The 24930-nt window shown below is 34.6% G+C and overlaps 1 protein-coding gene across 1 annotated transcript; it reads left to right on the forward strand.

Annotated features, from left to right (window-relative positions):
- The first annotated feature begins 22684 nt into the window (after window positions 1-22684).
- Window positions 22685-24142, forward strand: LOC145271312 (uncharacterized). The gene has a single exon (XM_080126857.1). It carries the CDS (start codon window positions 22806-22808, stop codon window positions 24018-24020), a length of 1215 nt encoding a protein of 404 aa, XP_079982983.1. The 5' UTR covers window positions 22685-22805; the 3' UTR covers window positions 24021-24142.
- The last annotated feature ends 788 nt before the right edge of the window (window positions 24143-24930 follow it).

Genomic DNA, 24930 nt, shown 5'->3' on the forward strand with positions numbered 1-24930 from the left:
AAATAGAGGTTTTTGTAATTTTAACTTTGAAAACTTTTTTAAAGTTTAATCTTAAACATTACTTTTGTTCGAACATGTTTTCCCTCACATATACACACCCACATGTACGCACGCACGTACGCACACACACACACACACACACACACGCACGCACGCACACATGTACACAGCCTCATACACACACTCACATTCATGCGCATACACACACCTGAGCTGTGGCGTCACTTCCTTTTAAGTGAAAACCAAACATACGCACCCAAAACACTAACTCCAGTATAAAAGTCAACAAAACCTGTCAACTTCCCTTTTTCGTTCGGACCAGCGTTTGACCTGTTGAGTTGACGAACCGACCGCGCACCCTAACGTCACTTTCCCTGCTACCGTAACACTTTATATACTTTCTCTCTCCATGAACTGGATTGACTTTCTCACTCTATCTCCCCTTCGGTTTTGGTCCATCAACACAGACATGTGCGCGACTCTCTACTGAGCTTAACCCTCTCTTTCTACAGGTTGGCTTGCCACTTCGCGTTTCTCTATTGCATTCCCCTTTCCTTCCACGCACGTAGTCGTCAACGGCCGAATGAACTCGTGTACACCCAAGACTTTCATTTCTAAACAGAAAATAAATGACATGTTTATTTTATTCCAGCATTTGAGTTCTTTGTTTCCTTCATTCAATTCGTCTAATTACTTTTTCTTGTAGCGAGTTCGGTTATTTATATCCTGGTCCACAGCACTTTTTATCTTTAATTAAATAATTGAATCACGTGATTATTATTAAATCAGTAAATTATTTTTATAAACTATTATTATTAAATTAGTAAACACACGCAATCTCTTACAATTTATTGATTTTCATGTGTATTCTGTTTCAAATGTTTGGAAAAATTTTTTAATTAATTAATTTTCATGAGTGTTCTCTTTCAAGTATTTTGAGATTTTTTAATTTTCACGTGTATACACATTTTCAATTAAAAAAAATAAAATTTATTACTTTTTCCTTATAATGGATTATGCTAAAAAGAAGACGATTAGATGAAATAAAAGAAATGAACTTTCACGTATTAAAAATCACATGATCACATGATCACAACAGTAGCCTCTTTGGCCTTGTAATGAACAGCAATTTTGGCAATAAATGCAAGAAACTTCAGATATGATATAAAGCTTCAAAAAAGATAGATGGATTTATTTGGAGATGTAAACCTTGTAGATTCTCCAATTCTGTGTGGAAGGACTTTTTTTCTTTTTTTTTTTTTAAAGCCACCTACAAATTCACAAAATTTTTTATTGTAATATTTTGTTGCAGTCTCGAATTAGCACATACCCTTATAAGAAGAGTGATGCAGTTTCTCATACAATAGTTGATGAATTTAATCCGTGAGGTTTGCGAAGTAGATCTCCTCAATCCCATCAAGCTTGGTGGGATTGAGGAAAAAAACAACAAACCAAAAGAGTTCTACTTCTTTAAACGCAAATATAACAGAGGACGGATCAAGAATAGTGTCTGGGTTTTCAGAGCCGTCGAACATAGCTCGAACCTGTATAATCTATGGGAGTTGACATCAAGGATTGGGACATGTTATTATAATTAATTTGTGGATCCTACCAGAAACACGAATTTTATCTGATGGATGGGGAGCATATAAAGGTCTGGACCACTTCAAAAATATGAGTATGACAAAATTATTCATGAAGAAAACTTTGTCGACCCAATTGATCCCTCCATACACACGAAGGTTTATGGCCGCATTGTAAAAAAAAAAAATGAGAAAAGATGGAAACAAGGAAACTTTTGGAACGCATATGATGGAATTCCTGTGACAAAGAAAGGAAATGGGAGAAGTCTTTTCCGTAAAATAAAATGCATGCGTGAACAATATTGGTTTTAAAATAAAACATTAAAAAGTTTAAAATAATAAACAGTCCCATTTAAATTGTTAAAAATTAAAATTGAAAAACGTTTGTGAACAATATTTCTTTCCAAATTATAAAAAAAACTATTTCTGTTGTCTAAAATTAAAATGTAAAAAGGTTTACATTGTTTAAACTTAATATTGAAAAAGATTTGTGAATATTTCTTTCAAAATTATATTTAAAAAATTTATTTCTGTTGTTTAAAATTAAAATTTGAAATGGTTTACATTGTTTAAAGTTAAAACTGAAAAACGTTTGTGAATGATATTTCTTTCAAAATTATGTTTTAAAAATCTGTTTCATTTGTCTAAAATAAATATTTGAAAAGGTTTACATTGTTTAAAATTAAAATTGAAAAAGGTTTGTGAATGATATTTCTTTCAAAATTATATTTAAAAAATCTATTTCTGTTGTCTTAAATTAAAATTTGGAAAGGGATACATTGTTTCAAATTACAGTGAAAGTGTACTCGGGGACCAACCGAAGACTTACCTTTAAGAATTGATTATGGGGAGGTTGAAAATAAAGTTCCATTCAGAATAAATGCCCCCTATGTTAAGAACAGCTGTTGTGAGACTATGTTAGTCCCACAAACTCCAAAAAAATAATATGATAAATGGAGTTGACCAACCAAAACAAAGATGACTGAGGCGGAAAATAAATTTATACAAAATTTATTTTCTCAAATTCGTAAATAAGTGGAAAGAAAAAACCAGAAAGTTTCTTCTTATTGAGAGTCTCTTCCTGCGACTGAGGTAATAAAATGTTCTTTATGAAATGAAGTAGAAAAAGTCAAGTTCTAGTCTTTGTCCAGTCCTTTTTAGAAATAACTAGACATAAAAGTCATTTATTTACTTCAGCAAAAAAATAAGAATAGCACAAAAATTCCATTTTCACGTGGAAAATTGAGTAATGAGTGCACACGAGTTTAACGTCCCGTGGACGGAATCGATCTGTTGTTTACACCATCCTGGGCTCGACTAAACTGTTTAATTTACGCGCACAAAAGCTTAAATAACAGGTTCTGAATTATTACTGTATCTCTACGTGTGAGGCTTTTATTTGGTGTGCAGATAGGAAAATCACAACATTGTGTCCCTGCGCATTCCACTAATAGTACAAACTTATTTGCGTGTGTGTAGGAAAGCAAATGCGCATGTAGCTGGAATGATTTTTATACAGCCACGCACATGTGCAACTGCGTTTTACGCTTGGGAAGCAAACATGTGCTGCACACCATTATTCTGGTTGAGTAGCTCTCGCTGTTGTTTGTCATGGCAATGGTAAGGCTAAGATACAGCTTTCGGAATAAACGCCCTTTGCAGGTTGGACAACAAGTGCACATTGACCGTCTTCGGGTGATCCCCCAGTGCACTTTAAACCAAATTACAACATATTCTATTTATAATATAATAAAAATTTTCTTCATATTGTTTAAAATAAATAATTGTTCATTATTTAAAAAAATGTTCTGTTTAAGTACGCGCATATTTTTGGCAAACAACTATCACCACCATTTTTCACACAAAAAAAATATTGTTTAATATTCAAAAAACTACATATTTGCGGGAAATGCGAAATTCGTTTTTAACATACCCAAAAACCTAGAAAAGTCATTTCAAAAGAAAGTGTTAAGGTGAAACCAAGTAAAAAATTACCGTTTAAAATTATAAAATGTTCGGTACTTATGTATTTTTGTTAGCGTGCTGAAATAAGGTTATTTTTACACCTTGTTGTAGCGGGTTTAACAACCAGTTATAAAAACCAGGTTGACCGTACAACAAAATTAGACACAAACGAAGGGAACAGCAAAGAAAAAGAAGAATGACAAAATGCACAGTGTTTAGTTTAAAAGTAACTGTCCTTGTTCATTGACAACCCAAAAGGAACGATTGTCAAAAAAAAATGATGATTATCAGGATCAGGAGCTGAACGTCAGTGGGATCTGGCAGGATGTTTCAGCGGGCTGCTGAGGAGGACGTCGGTGGTATTTGGCAGGGAAACCTTCAGTGGGCTGTTAAGGTGGTATCTGGTAGGGAGAGCTAGCAGGCTGCTGAGGTGGATGTTAGTGGTATCTGGCGGGCGGACTGGATTTTGACAAGCCTGACATCAGCTGGTGCCGAAAGGCTGCAGGAGCAAGAGACACCACAGACTGGAAGGCTGCAGAAGAGGCACCATTGGCTGGAAGGCTGCAGGAGAAGGAAGGACTATGAACTGGAAGTTTGCAGGAACGCGGAAAGCAGGCAGTGAAGGAGAAAAAAAAAGGAAAGTAAAACTAAAAAGGGCTGTTTGTGGAAAAACTTTGAGTTTGTGGAAAAGGCTTTTGGGTTCGTTGATCTCCTGCTGCTGTTGCTGGAAGTTCTGGCTGGGCGGTCCAAAGTTTCCTCCTGCTTCCTTGGCTGAATTGACATTTTTGTGACAGACGTGCTGTATTAATGCAATGAGGTTGTTACATCATTCGTCGCTCCCAATTACAAACGAGTAGCATTAATTCCTCAATCACTCACAACAAATCGAGTCTCCAAACTGAATTAATTCTGTGTAATGTGCATCCAGGAGACAAGCGCCCGTGTGTTTTTGTGTTGTGTGGGTGAGTAAGAGAGACGGATGAAAAGGAAAGACTTACCTCGGGGCCGGCTTGGCGTCGCCGACCGAAAATAGAGAAAGAAAGATCAAGATGGCGGCCGCCGTCTTTTGTAAAGGATGATATGTCGCAAAGTCACATGAATTCTCGCAATATGCGAATTTAGCCAGCATGCAACGGCCATAAAAGCGGGTGATTGAAAGACGTTGGGGGAGCGATGATTTACTTGGTCGGGAATCGTGTTACTGTTGCTTCTCGTGCCGTGTGGGTGTGAGCATATCTTACCGTTGTTGGGACCGTTCTGAGTAACCGATTGTTGGGTCCGTTCTGAGTAACTGTTCGCGTCCGTCTAGGTACCTTGTTAGTTGGATTCCGTGCAGAACCAGTGTTTACTGGTTATTGAATTGCTTTACGTTGCTGCAACATTATACATCTACAGAGGGCGCAGTACTTTTAAAGGATTTTCCTTATACATCTACAGAGGGCGCAGTAATTTTAAAGGACTTTCCTTACACATTTTCTACAAGCTATTTCGGCTATTTGCCCTCTAGGAGTATGACCGAGTCGGAATTCGACTTAAAGCTCATACCCGAGTTTGACGGGTCCACGTCCATTGTCGACTGGGTTGAAAGGGTCGAGCTGACGTGCGACCTTTGTGAGGTAAAAAGGGTACACACTGTGATTCCCCTGAGATTGGCTGGGGTGCCTTGAGTGTGTATCAGCAACTCAGTGCTGCCGAAAAGGGAGATGTCACCGCAATTAAAGCTGCGCTGTACAAGGCATTTGCCATGGATCCTTGTACGGCCTTTGAAAAATTTGCTTCCCGAAAACTTCTACCGGAGGAAAGCGTGGACGTTTTCTTCGCGAAGTTAAAGAAACTCGCAGTCCTATTTGGTGGAGGGGTGTTGGAGCGGATGCTCGTGTACGCGTTTGTGGCGGGCCTTCCCACTCGGGTGAAGCAGCTACTGAGAGCTTCAACCAGCGTTTCAACAACGTTTGGAACACTTGATGGAACATGCTCGAGCCATCATCAAAGATGAGGAGGACCTGGGGGAACCAGTTGTGATAGCGACACACAAATGCGTGGTGGGAGGTCGATGGCTGCAGGGGCCAATCACTGATTTGGCGCCTCCCCCCCCCTAACGGCCGAGTGAAGTCGCATATGAGCGACGAAGTCGCGAAAAAATGCAGCTGGGGGTCTGAGGGGCGCTGTAAGCCCCCCAGCAGGGTACGGCCCAGATCCCCGGCAAATGTTGCCATTTTAAGGCCTCCAGATGCCCCCGTTGATGCATTTTTAGCACTAAAATGCATTACTTTATGTTAGAGAATTGCCTTTCTCTCGATTTTTTGGGGGGCATTCAGGGGGGGGTCATACCATCATTGTCAGACAGTATGCCGGTTAGTACCGTGGTGGTCCCCTCCCCAAGTTTTGAAAATACACTTAGTACAATTGGTACTAACTGCAGGTTTGGTGTTCGAAAAATAAAATTTAATCAGTATATTGGGTACCTATAGCAACATGCAACTAATATTTTGACCAAATATAACAGCTAACTTTTCTTCGGCACAAACTTTATGATTTTGTTGACGTTACTGCAGTTTTTCGGGACCAACCAGAATAAAATCAGCATATTCATTTATTCATTCATATTCATTCAATTATTATCATATGTGTCCATTAAGTGCAATCCGGCTGATGGAGTGGTCAGCCTTTATTTAATAATTATAAAGGTCAATAAAATATTCATGTGAAACTGTTAACCATTCTCACCTGTCTGGCACCGATTGGTATTTATAGAGGCACTTGTGTTTCTCTAAAAACTTGTAGACTCGTTCGTGTACAACTTTTTCAAGAAGTTTATTAATATTTGATAATAGAGAAATAGGCCTGTAGTTAGCTACCTCTAATTTTGAGCCCTTCTTGTATATGGGGATGACTTTGGCCAGCTTAAGCATATCAGGAAAAACTCCAGTATTGAGGGAAAGATTGATACACATACACTGCAAATGATGATACACATACACTCCAAATGCATAGAAATGCTAAATTTGCCCTCCAAACAGCCTCAGAAATGGAACAAAGTTGTGTTTATTAAGGTCTTTATTTTAAATTTTCTTGGGTCTCCTACAAAGGGTGCGCCCCCTAAAACCCCATTTTGGTGCCCCCCAGAAACCTTTGCTGGGGGGGGGGGCCTGGTCCCCCCCTGCCACCACGCTAATGGTGACACAGACAGGCCAGATTGGCGCTCGGGAGATTCCGAATCAGAACCCTGCAAGCAATGGGAAATGTTTTCGCTGCGCCCGACGCGGACATTTTGCAAGGAATTGCACCAAGCAGTGAAGCGTTCAGTGATGAGCTGCCGATACACGGATTCAGTGAGCCCTCTCCAGAGACTGATTGTGATACTTCGTCTGATGAGGCGGAACCAGATCCAGAGACAAATCTGAAACAGTGAATGTACCTCTTCGCAGAAGCACACGCACTAAAAGGCCACCCCCACAATGCTCTCTATGTGATCATCAGATCAGGGGGGAGTGTAATGTGCATCCAGGAGACAAGCACCCACGTGTTTGTGTGTTGTGTGGGTGCATAAGAGAGACGGACGAAAAGGAAAGACTTACCTTGGGGCCGGCTTGGCGTCGCCGACCGAAAACAGAGAAAGAAAGATCAAGATGGTGGCCGTCGTCTTTTGTAAAGAATGATATCTCGCAAAGTCACATGAATTCTCGCAATATGCAAATTTAGCCGACCTGCAACGGCCATAAAAGCGGGTGATTGAAAGACGTTGGGGGAGCGATGATTTACTTGGTCGGGAATCGTGTTGCTGTTGCTTCTCGTGCCGTGTGGGTGTGAGCATATCTTACCGTTGTTGGGACCGTTCTGACTAACCGATTGTTGGGTCCGTTCTGAGTAACCGTTCGCGTCCGTCTAGGTACCTTGCTAGTTGGATTCCGTGCAGAACCAGTGTTTACTGGTTATTGAATTGCTTTACGTTGCTGCAACATTATACATCTACAGAGAGCGCAGTAATTTTAAAGGACTTTCCTTACACATTTTCTACATTCTGTTTAATTTTTTTTTTTTTTTTTTACATAGGCATCACCACATTATCAAGGCAAAGAGGCCACTCAAGGATTAAGGTTTAAGAGTGTACAGTAGAAATTGGACATTATAGTAATCATTAGTAATGAAAATTTTGTAAAGTTGATAACTTATATGGAACGGCTCATCAAGAACTTATTTACGTTAGACTTGAAGACAACCATATTGTAGTCAGCCGGAAAGCAGGAAAACGGAAGACAATTCCACAGGCGTGCAGTTCTAAGAAAAAAGCTTTGTTCATGGAATCTACGTTTAAGTTTAGGCACAGATAAAGAGTGGGGGGAATTATTGATAGTGTTTACAGCTAGACGAGTGTTTCTTATGAAAGTTTGGCGAGGGGGGGGCCATAGATTGAAGCTCATTCGAACACTTTCCATGAAAATAACGATACATCAGAGACAAACGCGCAACATCTCTTCTGTGAGATAAAGGTTGCAAAGAAGAGAAAAGGACATCTCCTACGAGGCTACAAAGTCTATTTTGAACTCTATCAAGGCAGGCCAAGTCCTTTTTAGCAGCTCCTGCCCAGATGTGGCAACAGTATTCCATCCTTGGACGTACCTGGCTCTTATATAGATAGAGAATAGCATCAGCAGTGAGATATCTACCGGATCGATAGAAAGATCCCACCATTTTTCCAGCGGCCGTGGCAACAGATTTGATGTACGTGTTCCATTTAAGATCAGGAGTAATGGTCAAACCAAGAAGTTTGTCAAAACTTGAGGCCTCCTGAAGACGAGAGCCATACATTTCAATTGATTTTGATTCGTTTCGTAAACAAAGTCTCTTCGATTTGTTTAGTGTAGAAAAGGTTGAATTTAATTTTTTTTCTCATCCGATTAAAACAAGAAAAGGAGTTGTTACTATTTTTAGCATTCAGCGGAAATGACGTAATAGGCTGCTAGCCGGTGTATGTGTGATTGTTTACAGTGGAAATAATGACCGGCACAGTGGAATATAAACGATTATGAAGCGTACTGCGAGAACCTAAACTCCAGTCTTGCCCAAATATTTTTGAGATATTAAATCTTTTATTCAGGGTAAAAATTAACAGGAACAAAAAACGTCGGTGTTGTTTAAAGTTAGTGGAAGGAAAGGAGAAAAAGAAAGAGAAAAAACAGATTAAACGAACAGATCGCGAAATTACGTGAAATCATGCGGGAGACATGTATAAAAGGAGTTGACAGGTTAGATCGGAGAGAGGCAGACAGACGAAGGTTGGTGTCAGTGGTGATGGTGATCTCAATCTTGGCGGCTGTTGGTTTGCAAAGACGAATTTTTAAATATTTTTTTTTATTTCTTTAATTTTGCTCTCCTAAACTAGGAACACAAGGCCAACTCTAAAGGTGGAAAATGGTCATCCTTGTCACTCAGAACTAAACAAAAGTTTCTCTTGGCTAGTATATTTTTCCACCATAATACCGTATTCACTCTTTCGTACTGGGGGACGTCCTACTTAGAACCCAATTGTTTAAAACATTTTTTATTGGCATGTAAAAACAAAAAAGATAACAATAATGGTACAATAATTTATGGCCGTTGATATTCGCAGCCGGCTGCGGCTATTCTAAAATGCTATTCGCAGCCGGTCGCATCAGCTGACCGGAAGTGACGTCAGACAAATCTTAAGTAAATTCTTGGCTAGAATTGTAAAAATAATTTGCTTTCTTTTGTAATAGAATTTAACAATTTCTTTCATTCTGAGCTGCTTTTTTCTCCCGTTTATTTTTGTTTTCTACAATTAATAAACCAGTTTACAAGTAAAAAAATAAGTTGTTTTAATTTTTAATTACCAACACAGTGGCGAATTAAATTTTTCTCTCTCCCATTTTTTATTTTGAGCGGAGAATTTAACATGTCTTTTCATTTTAATTATTTGTTTTAGTTTTTCAGCGGAGAATTTGGGGTACTCATGCAGAGAACGGCATGGGCGTGGCTTATCACTTGCTCAGTTGCGAAATATTTTTGTTTTTAGTAAATAATTTGTGTTTTTTGGCAAAGTTTATTTTTAATAAAATTAGCGTATTTACTGATATTTTTGAACCGCGATATTACCATTCTTTCATAACACCGATCACTTTAGTCCTGCCTTCTTACACAGGTTTTCGGGTCGCTGACAACGAATCTGATAATCAACCCCACAGCAAATTTACCGTTTAGATGGTATTAACCCCTGGAGACTGGCTCTACCTGTCGCCATTTTACAGGCTTCGTTGCCCGCCCGCTAGGTGTATCAGAATTTTAGGCGGAATTTTTGACACCCCCAACAAAAAACTGCGAATAAAATATATAAAACTCGTAATTTCTGTTTTTAAAGTGGGTTGTTTATTTTCCTTATGAAATATACTTCCAAAATAAACTATTACAGTCGTTTAAAACATAATAGAAGTATTATTTTTTATTTTTTAAAAACAATGTTTACAAAATGTCTAAGCGCGTTTCTCCGATGTTACAAGCAGCCATTTTTTTACGTATACAAATACATTGATTTTTACGAGTTCACTTTTTTTTAACTTTTTTAACTTAAAAAATCGATCTAAATTTTTCTATTAGTTCAATTTTTACGTAATTTTCAGGTTCAATGTGAAATTTTATGCTCTTTTCAATAAAGTGAATATAAATTTCTGGTAAGGTTTTTTTTTTTTTGTATAATTTTGAGATCAATACCGTCGACTCGACAACTTCCGGTTTCGCCGCCGGCCGGCTGCGAATAGCATTTTAGAATAGCCGCAGCCGGCTGCGAATAGTCACTTCGATAATTTATTTGTATCGAGGGCGAGGGAAGAAAAAATACGAAAGTGGTTGAACGTGAAAATCGAAAGGAATAAAAGAGTAAAATGAACAAAGCAATTCCGCATGAAACGAATGTAACGAATTTCATTTTGGAACGAATGAAACGAAGCTCATTTTGGAACGAATGAAACGAAGAAGCTCATTTTGAAACGAATGAAACTGATTAATTTCTCAATGCAGATAATGTCTCCGATTTTCAAACATTTAAATGAAACCGAAAAAATTGAAATCAATAAAATTTAAATAAACCCTCCTTGGAATGCTCATAAAGATCGGCAATTTTATTAAAATTATGTTTTTATTATATTTATGTTTAAATTTCCTGCGAAGCTGCTTTCTGACGTCGCCATTTTTTAAATTTTCACTGCGGGACACTTTTTACTCATTGCAACCCATTCCCCAATCCTTCTTCACTCGTGTTCTTATTTAAAACGGGTTAAACGAAAGAAAATTGAATAAAAGTAAGTATAATGCTGATCGAATCTTTTTATAAATATATTTAATGAATTTCTAAGAATACTTGATTTTTTTTTTTTTACTAATCGAAGTGGAAAAAAATTTGTAGGGAAATCTCGACAATTAAGATTAAATAAATAGGTGCAAGTAATGGGCCGAAAATGAAGTCGGTTACATGGAAAATCTGCAAAAAAAAACAGTATAACGTACGTACTTGTCATTGCATGTACATGTCATATTCCAAAAATCACGTAAATCGATCAAGTAGTTTTTTTTTATTTAAGAAAATCAAATATTAAAGCAAAGTTAATCGCGAATAAGTCGAGCGCCATGTTGGATGGACACTATGTCAGCTAACGCCACCTAACAACAAAATGCGATCCACGGATCAAAGAAGGGGGAGATAATCGCCTTTTAAATTATGAATTAACTTAATAAATAAATAAATAAATAAATAAACTTGACTTCTAGTAATAAAAAAAAGAATAACTTTTTTTTTTTTTTTTAGAACAGAGGGTTATTTTCCGTTTTAGAACAGATTTTAATAAGCGAACATGAAAACCTTAGATGAAAATATACAAGAAAAATAAATAATTTTTTTTATTTTAAAGAAAATCAAATTTTACGATTTTTAGGGATTTCGGGCATTCTTCGTTGTGAGGAGATAACCAGTGGCAAATTATAATAGTTTAATTATTTCTTCAGGTTTGTATTAAGGATATTGCATTCTCTGAAAATGAACCATTTGAATGTAAATGCACTCAACATGGAAGAATTGTGCTATTTGCTTAGGCGAAATGCAAAAGTCGTCAATTTCCTACAATCTCAGAACTTACTTTCGGCATCCGAAATTTGTCGCTGTGGAACGGACGTGACATATCAAACCAGAAATAGACCTAATGGGTTTTGTTGGAGATGCAAACATTGTCATGCATGCGTCTCTATACGTAAAGGTAGTTTCTTTTCCGGTTCCAAAATACCGCTGAAGGAGCTAGTAAAATTTTTGTATCTATGGGCCTACGATGATGTAAGCTGTAAAACTGAAGAGAGAGTGCAGAATTTCGACTAACCAATCTATATGTGATTGGCGAATGTTCGTCAGGGACATTTGCATTGAACATTTTTTGAGACATCCCAAAATACTTGGTGGCGAGGGATGTTCGGTCAAAAAAGACGAAAGCTTGTTTTCTCGGAGAAAAAGTCACACCGGGAGAGTCACTCGGAAGTTGTGGGTGTTTGGAGGATACGAACACGCTACAAAACGTGGGTTTTTGGTCACAGTTCCTGCAAGAAATGCTGAGACCCTAATCCCAATAATAAAGATATATTCGGCCAGGCACGACCATAGTATCAGATTGTTGGCGGGCCTATGAAAGACTGGGTGCTGAAGGGTACCGCCACTTAAGCGTCAACCACAGGTACCATTTTGTGGATCCAACCACAGGTGCCACTACAAACTAAGGAGAAATCAGTATTTTAAATTATTATTTTGTTGACTCTTAGGAAAAGAAGTCGTTATCTTAATTTATCAGTTTATATTTTTTGTTATTCCAAATAATGTTTCTCCATAAAAAAAAAAAAAAACTGTTTTCGACATTTTGTTTTCATGTCCGTTTAATAAAGTCTATTTAAAAAAAAATGATTCGGACATGAAATCAGTATTTGAAATTATTAATTTGTTGACTCTTAGGAAAAAAAAGTCGTTGTCTTAATTTATCAGTTTATATTTTTTTTCATTCCAAATAAATAACTGATTCGGACATTTTATTCCAAATAAATAAATGAATCGGGCATTCCTAAAAAGGAAAAGAAGTCGTTATTGTTACTTTATTAATTTGTATTTGTAATAGGAAAAAGTTTGTTTTCGGCATTTCGGGAAAAAAAAAAATACATAATATGTCAATTATCTCCCCCTTCTTTGATCCGTGGATCTCATTTGGCTGTTAGGTGGCGTTAGCTGACATAGTGTCGATCCAACATGGCGCTCGACTTATTCTCGATTAACTGTGCTTTAATATTTGATTTTCTTAAATAAACAAAAAAAACTGCTTGATCGATTTACATGATTTTTGGAATATGACATGTACATGCAATGACAAGTACGTACGTTATACTGTTTTTTTTGCAGATTTTCCATTTAACCGACTTCATTTTCGGCCCATTAATAGACTTGCACCAATAAATATTAGGTACGGAACAAAAATGAGCGGGCAAAAATAGGGGGAACTAGTTTCGAAAGCCGATTTATCATAATTTTTTTGTAGGTTTCCGACTACTTTTTGATTTTATTTGAAAGACTAAAGTTAATTTTCTAAAGGAAAAAATTTATGTGAAAAATAAAAAAAAATTTACGTGAAAAATAAAAAAAAAGTTATGAAAATGTTTTCATAGCGAGCTAACCAATTCAACTAAATTTTTAAGTTAAATAAGTTCATTGTAAAAATCCTTTAAAAGATTAGTTTTCTGGGTCTATTTCAAAGTAAAGTCCTAAGATATTGAATTAAAAAATAAACACCTTGTTTATGCAAAATACAGCTTAATTAGCCCTCAAAAAGCAAGTAATTATGCCGTTCAACAAAACGCAACCAATAAACACGAATATACACAAATATACAGAAGGCCATAATTTTAGCGAAGCAAAAGCACTGTTTCAAAACGAAATCATGATAGGTAGGGGTGTCAGATTTCTTTTTTTCCCAGATGGTTATCCATAGGTTTTTGAGTATGCTGAGAACGAATATTGCATTTATTTTTTGTGCAAACAAGTAGTTGTCCATATTGAAGACATTCAGATACAATTTGACACCACACTTGATGATCTGAAAATCTCTCCTTCTCAGGTGCAAAAAACCTACACACCTCAACAAATGTCTTAATGAAACTTGCTTTCCTGACTGTTGGAAAACTGCTTCTGTGGTACCAGTTTACAAGAATTCTGGTAAAAGAACCAACCCATTAAATTACTGCCCCATTAGCCTTCTCCTTCTTTTTGTCAAAATATTTAAGTCCATAATTAATCAAGCTCTAGTCTATCATCTTACAGTTGCTAAACTTCTGACCGAGCAACAATATGGATTTAGGCAAGCCCATTCTACAGCAGATATCATAACTGTAATCTTCGAACATATATACCATACATTAAACAAAGCAGGGGAGGGTAGGACAGTAGCCATAGATATATCTAAGGCTTTTTACAGGATATGACATGATGGTCCTCTCAAGAAAATTAGATCATACAGTATCACTGGATGAATACTCAACATAATAAAATCCTTCTTAAATAAATAAGAATCCAGATTGACCTCGATGGTCATTCATCTAAACAATATAATATAATTGCAGGTGAATCTCAAGTGTTGATCCTTGGACCTTTATTATTCCTAATATTTATAAATGACCTCTCTGATAAAATTCTGGTGCTACTGATACTAGAAGGTGATGGCAATCAAATAGTGAAACCTGAGGTCTTTGGGCAAATGGGTTTCCCCCCAACCATCTCCCAATTTAGGCTCCGAGGAGGGTGGGGACCAAGGATAATGAAGGAAAAAAATATAATTTATGGCTTCCAAAAAAATCAAAAGACGCCATCCAGAAAGTGAAGATGAATCAGACTTAGATAATCATAGAATATTCCCAAGGTTCATTGTCTTGGAATCTATGGATAGCAGTACTCCAATCACCAAATTGTCCCCAGTCATTATCAAAAAAGAAATCAGATCTATAACCAAAATTACGCAAATCAAAAACTAAAAAACAACATTCTCCTTATAGAAGTACCAAATAAACTCTCAGCAAATACACTCCTAAATCAAAACCACATCCACAACCTCAAAATAAAAGCCTACTGCCACATCACCTTGAACTCTTGAAAGGGTGTGATAAAGTAGGCTTTTATTGTGAGGTTGTGGATGTGGTTTGGATTTAGGAGTGTCAGAACTTGCACTTTGCTCGCCAGAATAAATTAAAAACAACTTAAAGGGGCAAGGAGTCACAGAAATCAGAAGAATAAACAGAAAAACATAACCAAATGATCCCAACGAACACCCACATTTTAAATTTCAATACCCCCAAACATCCCACAAAAATAAGAATAGAAAAGGTAGAAATCTATATTCCAAACCCATTATGATGCCACAACTGCCATAAATTCGGCCACCACAGAGATAGATGCACCAGACCACCAACATGCATAAACTGAGGTGGAATTAAGGAACACATAAACTGCCAAATGCCATCAAAATGTGCAAACTGCAAACAAAACCATGCAGCTGATTTAAAGGAATGTGAAGTTTGGAAGAAGGAAAAACTTATAACAAAAATCAAACAAACCTGATGCAAGAAAACTAGTTGAGGTCACACCAGGTTCCCCAACTTATGCAAAAACCAAATAGCCAGATCTCAAAACAAGAGATGGTATAAAACAACCTGACTGAGTTGATAAAATAATTAAAGTTACTTGTGGAGACATTAAAGGAAAACTTAACTAAACTAAATGGGACCTGAAGGAGAATCCCCAGTCCCAGAGAGATGAGGCTGAAACTCAAAACTTATCCGATACTATTACTAAACCCAAGGATTTTTCACGTACCAAAACAAAATCGCCTAAAGAAAATCAACATAATAAACAAAAAAAAACAGAACTGGTGTTGGTTGAGGACAAAAACAAATTCGAACTAATTGAAATCAAGAGCCAAGAAAGGCACTCAAGACAAAAAAAATCCCCCTCCCCCCCCAAAAAAACAAAAGGCCTGGAGACCAAAAACCTCGACAATCTAGATCAAAAACAGAAATATCAGCAAATGAGGTATCAAACCAAAAAACTAACATAATACAAAAAATGGAAGTGGATGAATTTTCGCAAGTATCTACAAAACCTTCACAGAAGCAAGAAAGCTGATAGAAGCAACAAAACATACAGATGAATAATAACAATAGTAGACAGCTGAAACCCAAACCACCAACCAAAATACAAAACATTACACACAGAATCATACAATGGAATTGTAGGGGTATAAAAGCGAATTACAACGAGCTACTGGTACTCATATCACAGTTAAACCCTGCTGCCATCTGTCTACAAGAAACCTTCATACAACAAAAAAACAACTGCAAATGAAATGCTAGGAAACATACAATTTTATCAACAACACAGGACACAAAGCTAATGGAGGTACAACAATACCCATCAGTAAAAACATATCTCATAGCAAAATAAATATAAAAACAAAGCTACAAGCAATAGCAACTCAAATTACATAAAACTATCACTATCTGTTCCATATACATACCCCCAAACGAAACTATAAATACAAAAGAAATAAACGACCTTATAGAATAACTCTCTAAACCCCTTCCTTTTGTTGGGAGACTTCAACAGCTACAACCCAATATGGGGTAGCAAAAAGCTAGATCCCAAAGGCAAAATATTGGACACACTCATAAACAATACTAATTTATGCTTATTAAACAACAAAACATCAACCTACCTATACCCTGCCACTGGATCAGGATCATCGATAGACCTAAGCTTATGTGACTCAAAAACTTTTATGTACTTTACATGGAAAATATATGATGATACATATGGAAGGGATCACCTCCCAATCGTACTGGAAACATCCACCTTGAATGAGGAAGTTCACTGGAAACTAAAAAGAGCAGACTGAGAAATTCAAAAGAGAATGCAAAAAAAGATTGATCAGAAACGAAAATCAAGATCTAGAAGATAATCATTTTACAGAAACCCTTACCACTATAGCAAAAGAATGCATACCTAAAGGACAAACAAAAGCATTGAGAAATAAACCATGGTTGAATAAAGATTGCCAAAAAGCAATAACACTTTGATGTGCAGCTGTATGAAAATTCCACACCAACTTCCCCAAATTTAATTGAATTAAAAAAACTCAGAGCAAAATCATGCAGAACAATAAAAGAATCCAAAATAGAAAGCTGGAAAGACTATGTAACTCAACACAAATGCAAAACCCAAACAAATTTGGGAAATGGTAAAAAAAATTTTTTGGAAAACCTCAAACGTCCACTATAAGACATCTTGTAAAAGGACAAAATAAGATCACCACTAAAACAGAAATAGCAAATTTACTAGCCAAAACCTATGCAGAAAACTCCAAAACAAATAATTATCAACAATTTCAGAAAATCAAAACCACCGCGGAAAAAACAAAATTTAATTTTTCATCTAATAACATCGAACACTATAACAAGCCGTTCACTATGAAAAAGCTAAAAATTCAATAGAAATGTCACGCAACACAGCAGAGGGACCTGACGAAATCCGATACAAATTCATCAAACAACTCCCCAAGGAATCCCTTGAACATCTACAAAACCTGGAAGACAACAACAAAACAAGGACCATAGCAAACCACAAAACTATAGACCAATAGTCTTAACCAGCTGCTTATACAAAATAATTGAACACATGATAAACAACAGACTAGTCTTGTATTTGTACAAGAATAATAAAATAACCAAATATCAATGCGGCTTTAGGAAAAATATGAGCACAAATGACAACTTAATCAGATTGGAAACCTACATCAGAGAAGCTAACATAAAAAAAGAACACCTCGCTGCCACCTTTTTCGACTTAGAAAAAGCATACGACACCACTTGGAAATATGGGATATTAAAAGATCTACACAAAGTCGGATTAAGAGGCAGACTCCCAATATTTATTCAAAACTTCCTATCAGAATCTTTAGAACAAAAAATAGGACCAACGCTGTCAAAACCATAAAAACAAATCGAAGGAATCCCAGCCACTCTATTCAATATAAAAATAAATGACATAATCCATTGCTTCAATCCTGGGGTAAATGGCGCCATGCATGTCGATGATTTTATGAGCTGTTGCCAATCAAAATACATGAACACTATAGAGCGACAACTCCAACAATCTATTAACAAATTACTCAACTGGACTATAACAAATGGATTCACAAAACAAAAAACCAAATGCATACACTTCTGCCAGCAACGCAAGCTACATCTAAACCCAGTTTTGAAACTATACAATGATGAAATACTAGTTGTAGACAATTATAAATTTCTTGCCATAACGTTTGACAAGAAACTTACGTTCATACCTCATATTCAAAAGCTCTAGGAAAAACGCAACCAGGCTCTACAACTACTACGTGCGGAGGCTCACACAAAATGGGGAGCTGATCAAGATACTCTTCTCAAACTCTACAAAACAACAATTCTATCTAAATTGAACTATGGCTGTATGATCTACGGTTCAGCTAGAAAATAATACCTACAAACACTAAACACGATACATCATCAGGGATTGAGACTTTCACTTGGTGCCTTCCCCACCTCCCCAGTAGAAAGTCTTTATGCAAAAGCAAATGAACCATCATTAAAACTAAGACGGGAAAAGATGGCTATACAATACCTCCTCAAATTTAAATCCTGCAACTTAAACCCAACCCACAACTGCACACTAAACCCATCATACAGAACATTATTCAGCAAAAATGAAAACAAAAAGACTTTCGGGTTCCAAATGAATCAAATCATTAAAGAAATAAATATCTCACTCAGAAAAATTCACAAAACTAAATTAATAGATATCCCTCCATGGACTTTACAAAAACCCTACATAATACTAGATATCAACAAACTCCCTAAAACAAAAACACACCCCAACACCTACCCAGAAAAATTATCAGAAATTAAAGAAAAATTTCTAAACCACCAAAGCATTTACACTGACGGCTCTAAGGACACAAAAAGCACCAGCAGCGCTGCAATAACTGGAAAAACTACCAAACGATAAAGACTACCAAATAAAGCATCTGTCTTTAGTGCCAAAGCAACTGCCATCGATATGGCAGTAGGCATCATAACAGAAGACCACAGTCAAAAATTTTTCATTTTCTCCTACTCATTATCTGTATTGATCGCCCTAAAAGGGAAAAAACTAGAAAAACTCTAATAATAAGTATAATGCTTAAAATAAACAATCTAGAAAAAAGAAAAGAAATCATACTCTGCTGGATACCAAGCCACATAGGTATAAAAGGAGGAGACAAAGCTGACCTAGCAGCAAAGTCATCCCTAAAAATGACCATAGATAAAAATCTCAAAATTCCCTATATATATATTTAAAAAAATGGACACAGGAAAAAAAAATAAACAGAAGTCATACTAAATCGACTCCACATAGGACATACACATCTAACCCACAATTATTTATTAAAACAAGAACAACAACCAAAGTGCCAATGTGGATGCTTACTGACTATAAAACACATATTTGAGGATTGTAAAAATACAAAAATTATAAGAGGAAAATATTTCAACACAAGAAAATTAGAAAAAATATTCAAAGAAGTCGAAACCAAAAAAATTATGGACTTCCTTAAAAAACTGGAATATACAACAAAATCTAAACACTTATTACAACAAATGTGAAAATATACAGAATATCAACACAACAAACAAATCATCATCATAATAAAACTATACAAACCAAGTAATGCAAACATCTATCTACAAAATAACAGCCTCAATAACCTCCAATCTGTGGGTGAGGGGGCAAAATGGATGGTGACCTTTTATGCTACCAAGACTAAGCTTGTTTCCTTCAATAATTACAAGAAATCTTCTAAACCATTAATAACGATGGCTAAAGATACATTACTTTTAAAACTCCTTGGCTTAACGTTCACAGGGAACATGAATTGGAACAGATACATCGAGAGTACTGCCATGGCTACTGCAAAGAAGGTTAGCTCTCTTTACCATACTAGAAAGTTACTTATGCCTTGAAGTATCATGTACTTCTATAAGGCCACCATTCGCCCATGTATGGAGCATTGTTGTCTTGTATTGTCCTTTTATTTTCTTTAAATACTAAAAAGATTCATCTACTGTAAGTTTCGTGATTTTTTTCCACAATAAACTACTCATAGCTAACAAATTATATTTAGGATATTTTAGCCTATTCATTTTTAATCACATTTGATATAGGTAAGGGTTAGAGTTTTGTTTCTGTTAGGTTGTATATCTGTTAGGTATAGGGTTAGGGTGTTTAGCTTACAGATAAGTTGTTTTTGTTTTTTTAAATTTAATATTTGCTTACAGACTATGTTGATATTTCATTTGCAAATGCTAATCCAAGTTGTTAATCATTATTTCTGTTTTTTGTCATTTTGTTACATGAATATTTTCTTCCAAAATGTTTTAATCATTTTAAAACTAACACATACCAAGAGATAAACCATAAATGATGTTGGGTTATTGCCTAACACCGAATTCATCACATAAATTTATATACAATGGAAGTAGTTGCAAATTGTCATTGAGACTAAAAATGATATTGTGAACCTTTTATTAAAGATTCTGTACTTCTTCATTATGCATATATATATATATATGTATATATGTTTATATATATATATATATTGCGTGTAAGGAGGTGATGAAAAAAATCCAATAACATGGTCGATTGATGGTGTGAGAGCTAAAGATACAATACTTATTATGACACTATATATATAGGATGACTCAAGAAATAACAAAAGCTAAATGGAGGCCATCTAAAACATGTGCTGTAGAATGAAGAACAAAAGGCCAAAGACCCTAGTGTTTTGATGTGATGTTTTGAATATAATAAACTAGTTATGACCAAAGTTTCATTTCATTCGCACAAAACACTAAGAAACAGGACCTAATTTGAGTTGGGTCCGTATTTTGGGGTCACCCTGTATATATAGTAATAAGCTTTCATTATTTTTCTTTACATTTCTTTTTTGATTTCCATAAAAATTTTAGTTTAATTACAAATGGTGAGATTTCCACTCTTGTAGGAACACTTTACTTTAGTAATCCAGTCAATATTATAGGTTGGAGGTGCCAAAACAGATTTAGATGATTTTTGTGACCTAAATATGATTTAAGCCAAAGGAAAAATATACACAGATTACATGATTATCAAAATATCATGAAAAATTTTCTTCAGTAGCCTGTATTGCCGCAAATAGTTTAAAACATGTACTACACTTATTTTTTATGTTTATCAACCTATTTAAGCTTTTTATTGGACATAAAGCTGCAAAGTCTCTGTGTGTGCAATTTAAATATCGCCATATTTTAATTTATTTTGAACAATTGGTATGTTGCATAATTTGGGGCATTTATAAAAAATAATAAAAATATCTATTTCTACAAAAATATTTTGAGAATATATTCGAATAAAAAACACATATCAGATATGTATGCTTTTGTATTAAAGAAACTATTTAAGTTAAAGAAACATTGTAAAAGCTGTATCAACTTTATATACACGAATATATAAATTATTATTACATATACTTACGCTATTTTAGTTTTTGTACACAACTATAGTTTATTATCATACATAAAATACACAAATGTTAAATTTAAGTTTACTTTTTATCAACAAATATGTACTCAGTTTAGAATTAAACTTACCAGAAAGAAAATTGTAATAAATAGTTGCTTTTGCAATAGTGAATGTTTTATAAATGTGTAAAGCTAACAGTAATGAATGTTTTATAACTGGGTAAAACTAACAATAATGAATGTTTTATAACTGTGTAAAGCTAACAATAATGAATGTTTTATAACTGGATGAAGCTAACAGTAATGAATGTTTTATAACTGGGTAAAACTAACAATAATGAATGTTTTATAACTGGGTAAAACTAACAATAATTAATGTTTTATAATTGGGTAAAACTAACAATAATGAATGTTTTACTGGGTAAAACTAATAATAATGAATGTTTTATAACTGGGTAAAGCTAACAATAATGAATGTTTTATTACTGGGTAAAACTAACAATAATGAATGTTTTATAACTGGGTAAAACTAACAATAATGAATGTTTTATAACTAGGAAAAGCCAACAATAACGAATGTTTTATAATTGGGTAAAGCTAACAATAATGAATGTTTTATAATTAGGTAAAGGTAACAATAACGAATGTTTGATAACTGGGTAAAACTAACAATAATGAATGTTTTATAACTGGGTAAAACTAATAATAATGAATGTGTTATAACTGGGTAAAACTAACAATAATGAATGTTTTATAACTGGGTAAAATTAACAATAATGAATGTTTGATAACTGGGTAAAACTAACAATAATGAATGTTTTATAACTGGGTAAAACTAACAATAATAAATGTTTTATAACTGGGTAAAACTAATAATAATGAATGTTTTATAACTGGGTAAAGCTAACAATAATGAATGTTTTATTACTGGGTAAAACTAACAATAATGAATGTTTTATAATTGGGTAAAACTAACAATAATGAATGTTTTATAATTGGGTAAAACTAACAATAATGAATGTTTTATAATTGGGTAAAACTAACAATAATGAATGTTTTATAATTAGGTAAAGCTAACAATAATAAATGTTTTATAATTGGGTAAAGCTAACAATAATAAATGTTTTATAATTGGGTAAAGCTTACAATAATAAATGTTTTATAACTGGGTAAAGCTAGCAATAATGAATGTTTTATAATTGGTAAAGCTAACAATAATGAATGTTTTATAACTGGATGAAGCTAACAGTAATGAATGTTTTATAACTGGGTAAAGTTAACAATAATGAATGTTTTATAACTGGTAAAGCTAACAATAATGAATATTTTGTAACTGGGTAAAGCTAACAGTAATGAATGTTTTATAATTGGGGTAAAAGCTAACAATGCAACTTTTAAAGTTTGAATTAAGAAGTGCGACCTTTTTTACTGATGCTTTATATTATTTATGTATCTAACTAAAGTATCTTATTTATTCACAGGACAGAGAACAGAATTCCAACGGATTTTAGAAAAATATGCAATATCAGACAGTTATGCTTGGATGTATATAAAATAGACGATTGTTATATTTTAAAAGTATTCTATAAAATTCATATTCAAATAAGAATGCAAATAGACACAATAAACAAACCTTTTGCATGTGTCATATGCGATTCCTCATTTGCTTATCAATCAAGTTTAAAAGCACATGAAAAAAAACACACTGGAAAGAAATCTCATTCCTGTGAAGTTTGCGGTTCAGCATTTTTTTTAAAATCAAACTTAACAATTCACATGCGAATACACACAGGTGAAAAACCTTTTGCTTGTGACAGGTGTAGTTCATCATTTGCTTATAAATCTGCCTTAAACAGCCACATGCTAACACATACTGGCGAGAAACCATTTGCTTGTCAAGTGTGTGGGTTAACATTCTCAGTAAAATGCAACTTAAAATCCCACATGCGAACACATACAGGTGAAAAACCTTATCCTTGTGAAGTGTGTGGCTCAGCTTTTTCACAAAAGAAACATTTAGAATCTCATATGCGAACACACACTAAGGAAAAACCTTTTCACTGTCAAGTGTGCGGTTCATCATTTTCTCATAAATCAGTTTTAAAAACTCACATGCGAACACACACTGGCGAAAAACCTTATGCATGTGAACTTTGTAGTTCATCATTTTCACAAAATTCTCAATTAATAAAACACAGGCGGTGGCACACTGGTGAGAAACCTTTTCCATGTAAAGTTTGTAGCTCAGCATTTTCACAAAAAACACATTTAGAAACTCATATGCGAACACACACTAATGAAAAACCTTTTTCTTGTCAAGTGTGTAGCTCAACTTTTTCACAATCGTCCAACTTAAAAACACACATGCGAACACACACCGGGGAAAAACCTTATTCTTGTGAAGTCTGTGGAGCAGCTTTTGCTTACAAATTTTATTTAAAATTCCACATGCAAACACATACTGGAGAGAAACCATATGCTTGTGATGTGTGTAACTCGAAATTCTCTCGAAAACACACTTTAAGTAGCCATATGCGAACACACAGTGGAGAAAAACCTTTTTCTTGTGAAATATGTGATTCAAAATTTTCACATAAATCTTCCTTAAATAACCATGTTCGAATACACACTGGAGAAAAACCTTTTTCTTGTGAAATGTGTGATTCAAAATTTTCGCAAAGATCCTTTTTAATAATGCACATGCGGACACATACCGGCGAGAAACCATTTAATTGTAAAATGTGTGGCATAGCATTTTCAAGAAAAGCCATTTTAAAAAAACACACATGCAAACAAACGTGTATGAATGTGCTGCATAAATGAATTAAAGTGTTTACGATTAGAGAGACCATTAATCTCTTAAAACGAACTTAACTCAAATTATAAAATAAATAAAAGAAAAATGTTTTTTTAAATTTGTGGTTATGTATATAACTAAAAGTTTATAGTAGAAATACATATATATCAAATTATTCCGGTTATTTTCATATATGCTATTTAACAAAGTAAGTCCATACAAGGCATGAAGCCACTTGATATGAGCAGCTAAAATAATATTACTTCAAAATTTATCCAATGAAAAATTGTATATAAATAGATTCTAATTCATAAAACATCAATTCTTTCCCTTTGTCAGAAACACTTGATATGAGTAGCTAAAATGATACCACTTCAAGGTAAAAAGCTGTCCAATGAAAAAGTTTATATAGATAAATTCATACAACATAGCAGTGGAAATTCTTTTCCATTTGTCAGAAACGTTGCTCTTTTAATGGAAGGACAAATAATAAAATAAGGGGAATTAGAGTTAGAGGCTGCTAAAATAAACCTACTGTTTTATTTCTCATCTATAAATCACACATCTTCTTATAAAGAATAATTCTTTAAAATATGTAGATGAATTGCACTTTTTAAAATTTGTACGAACATGCTTACACAATTCGGGTATATTTTTGTCTATACATAAAACTGAATTGCATAACGTATGGCCATTTTTTTTCAAATGATTTTTCTGCAACATATATGAAATAACTCCTTGCAATTACTATATTTTTATATAAACTTATGTAAGCTTTATATTTTTAATATCGTCTGAATTAATTTTTACATACACTCCTGAAATCTAATAAAGTCACATTTGTATACATTAGCAAATTATTTTTTCGTAATATTTCTTAAGAAATATTATCTAACAGATTTAAAAGCTGAGAAAATTTTATTCCTGCCTCTCAAC

This window comes from Euprymna scolopes, chromosome 46 (genome assembly GCF_053919585.1).
Source record: "Euprymna scolopes isolate OS-2025 chromosome 46, ASM5391958v1, whole genome shotgun sequence".
Lineage (NCBI taxonomy): Eukaryota > Metazoa > Mollusca > Cephalopoda > Sepiida > Sepiolidae > Euprymna > Euprymna scolopes.

Excerpts from the sequence above, each read along its gene's own strand:
- LOC145271312 (XM_080126857.1), top strand. The coding sequence starts at position 22,806 with ATGCAAATAGACACAATAAACAAACCTTTTGCATGTGTCATATGCGAT.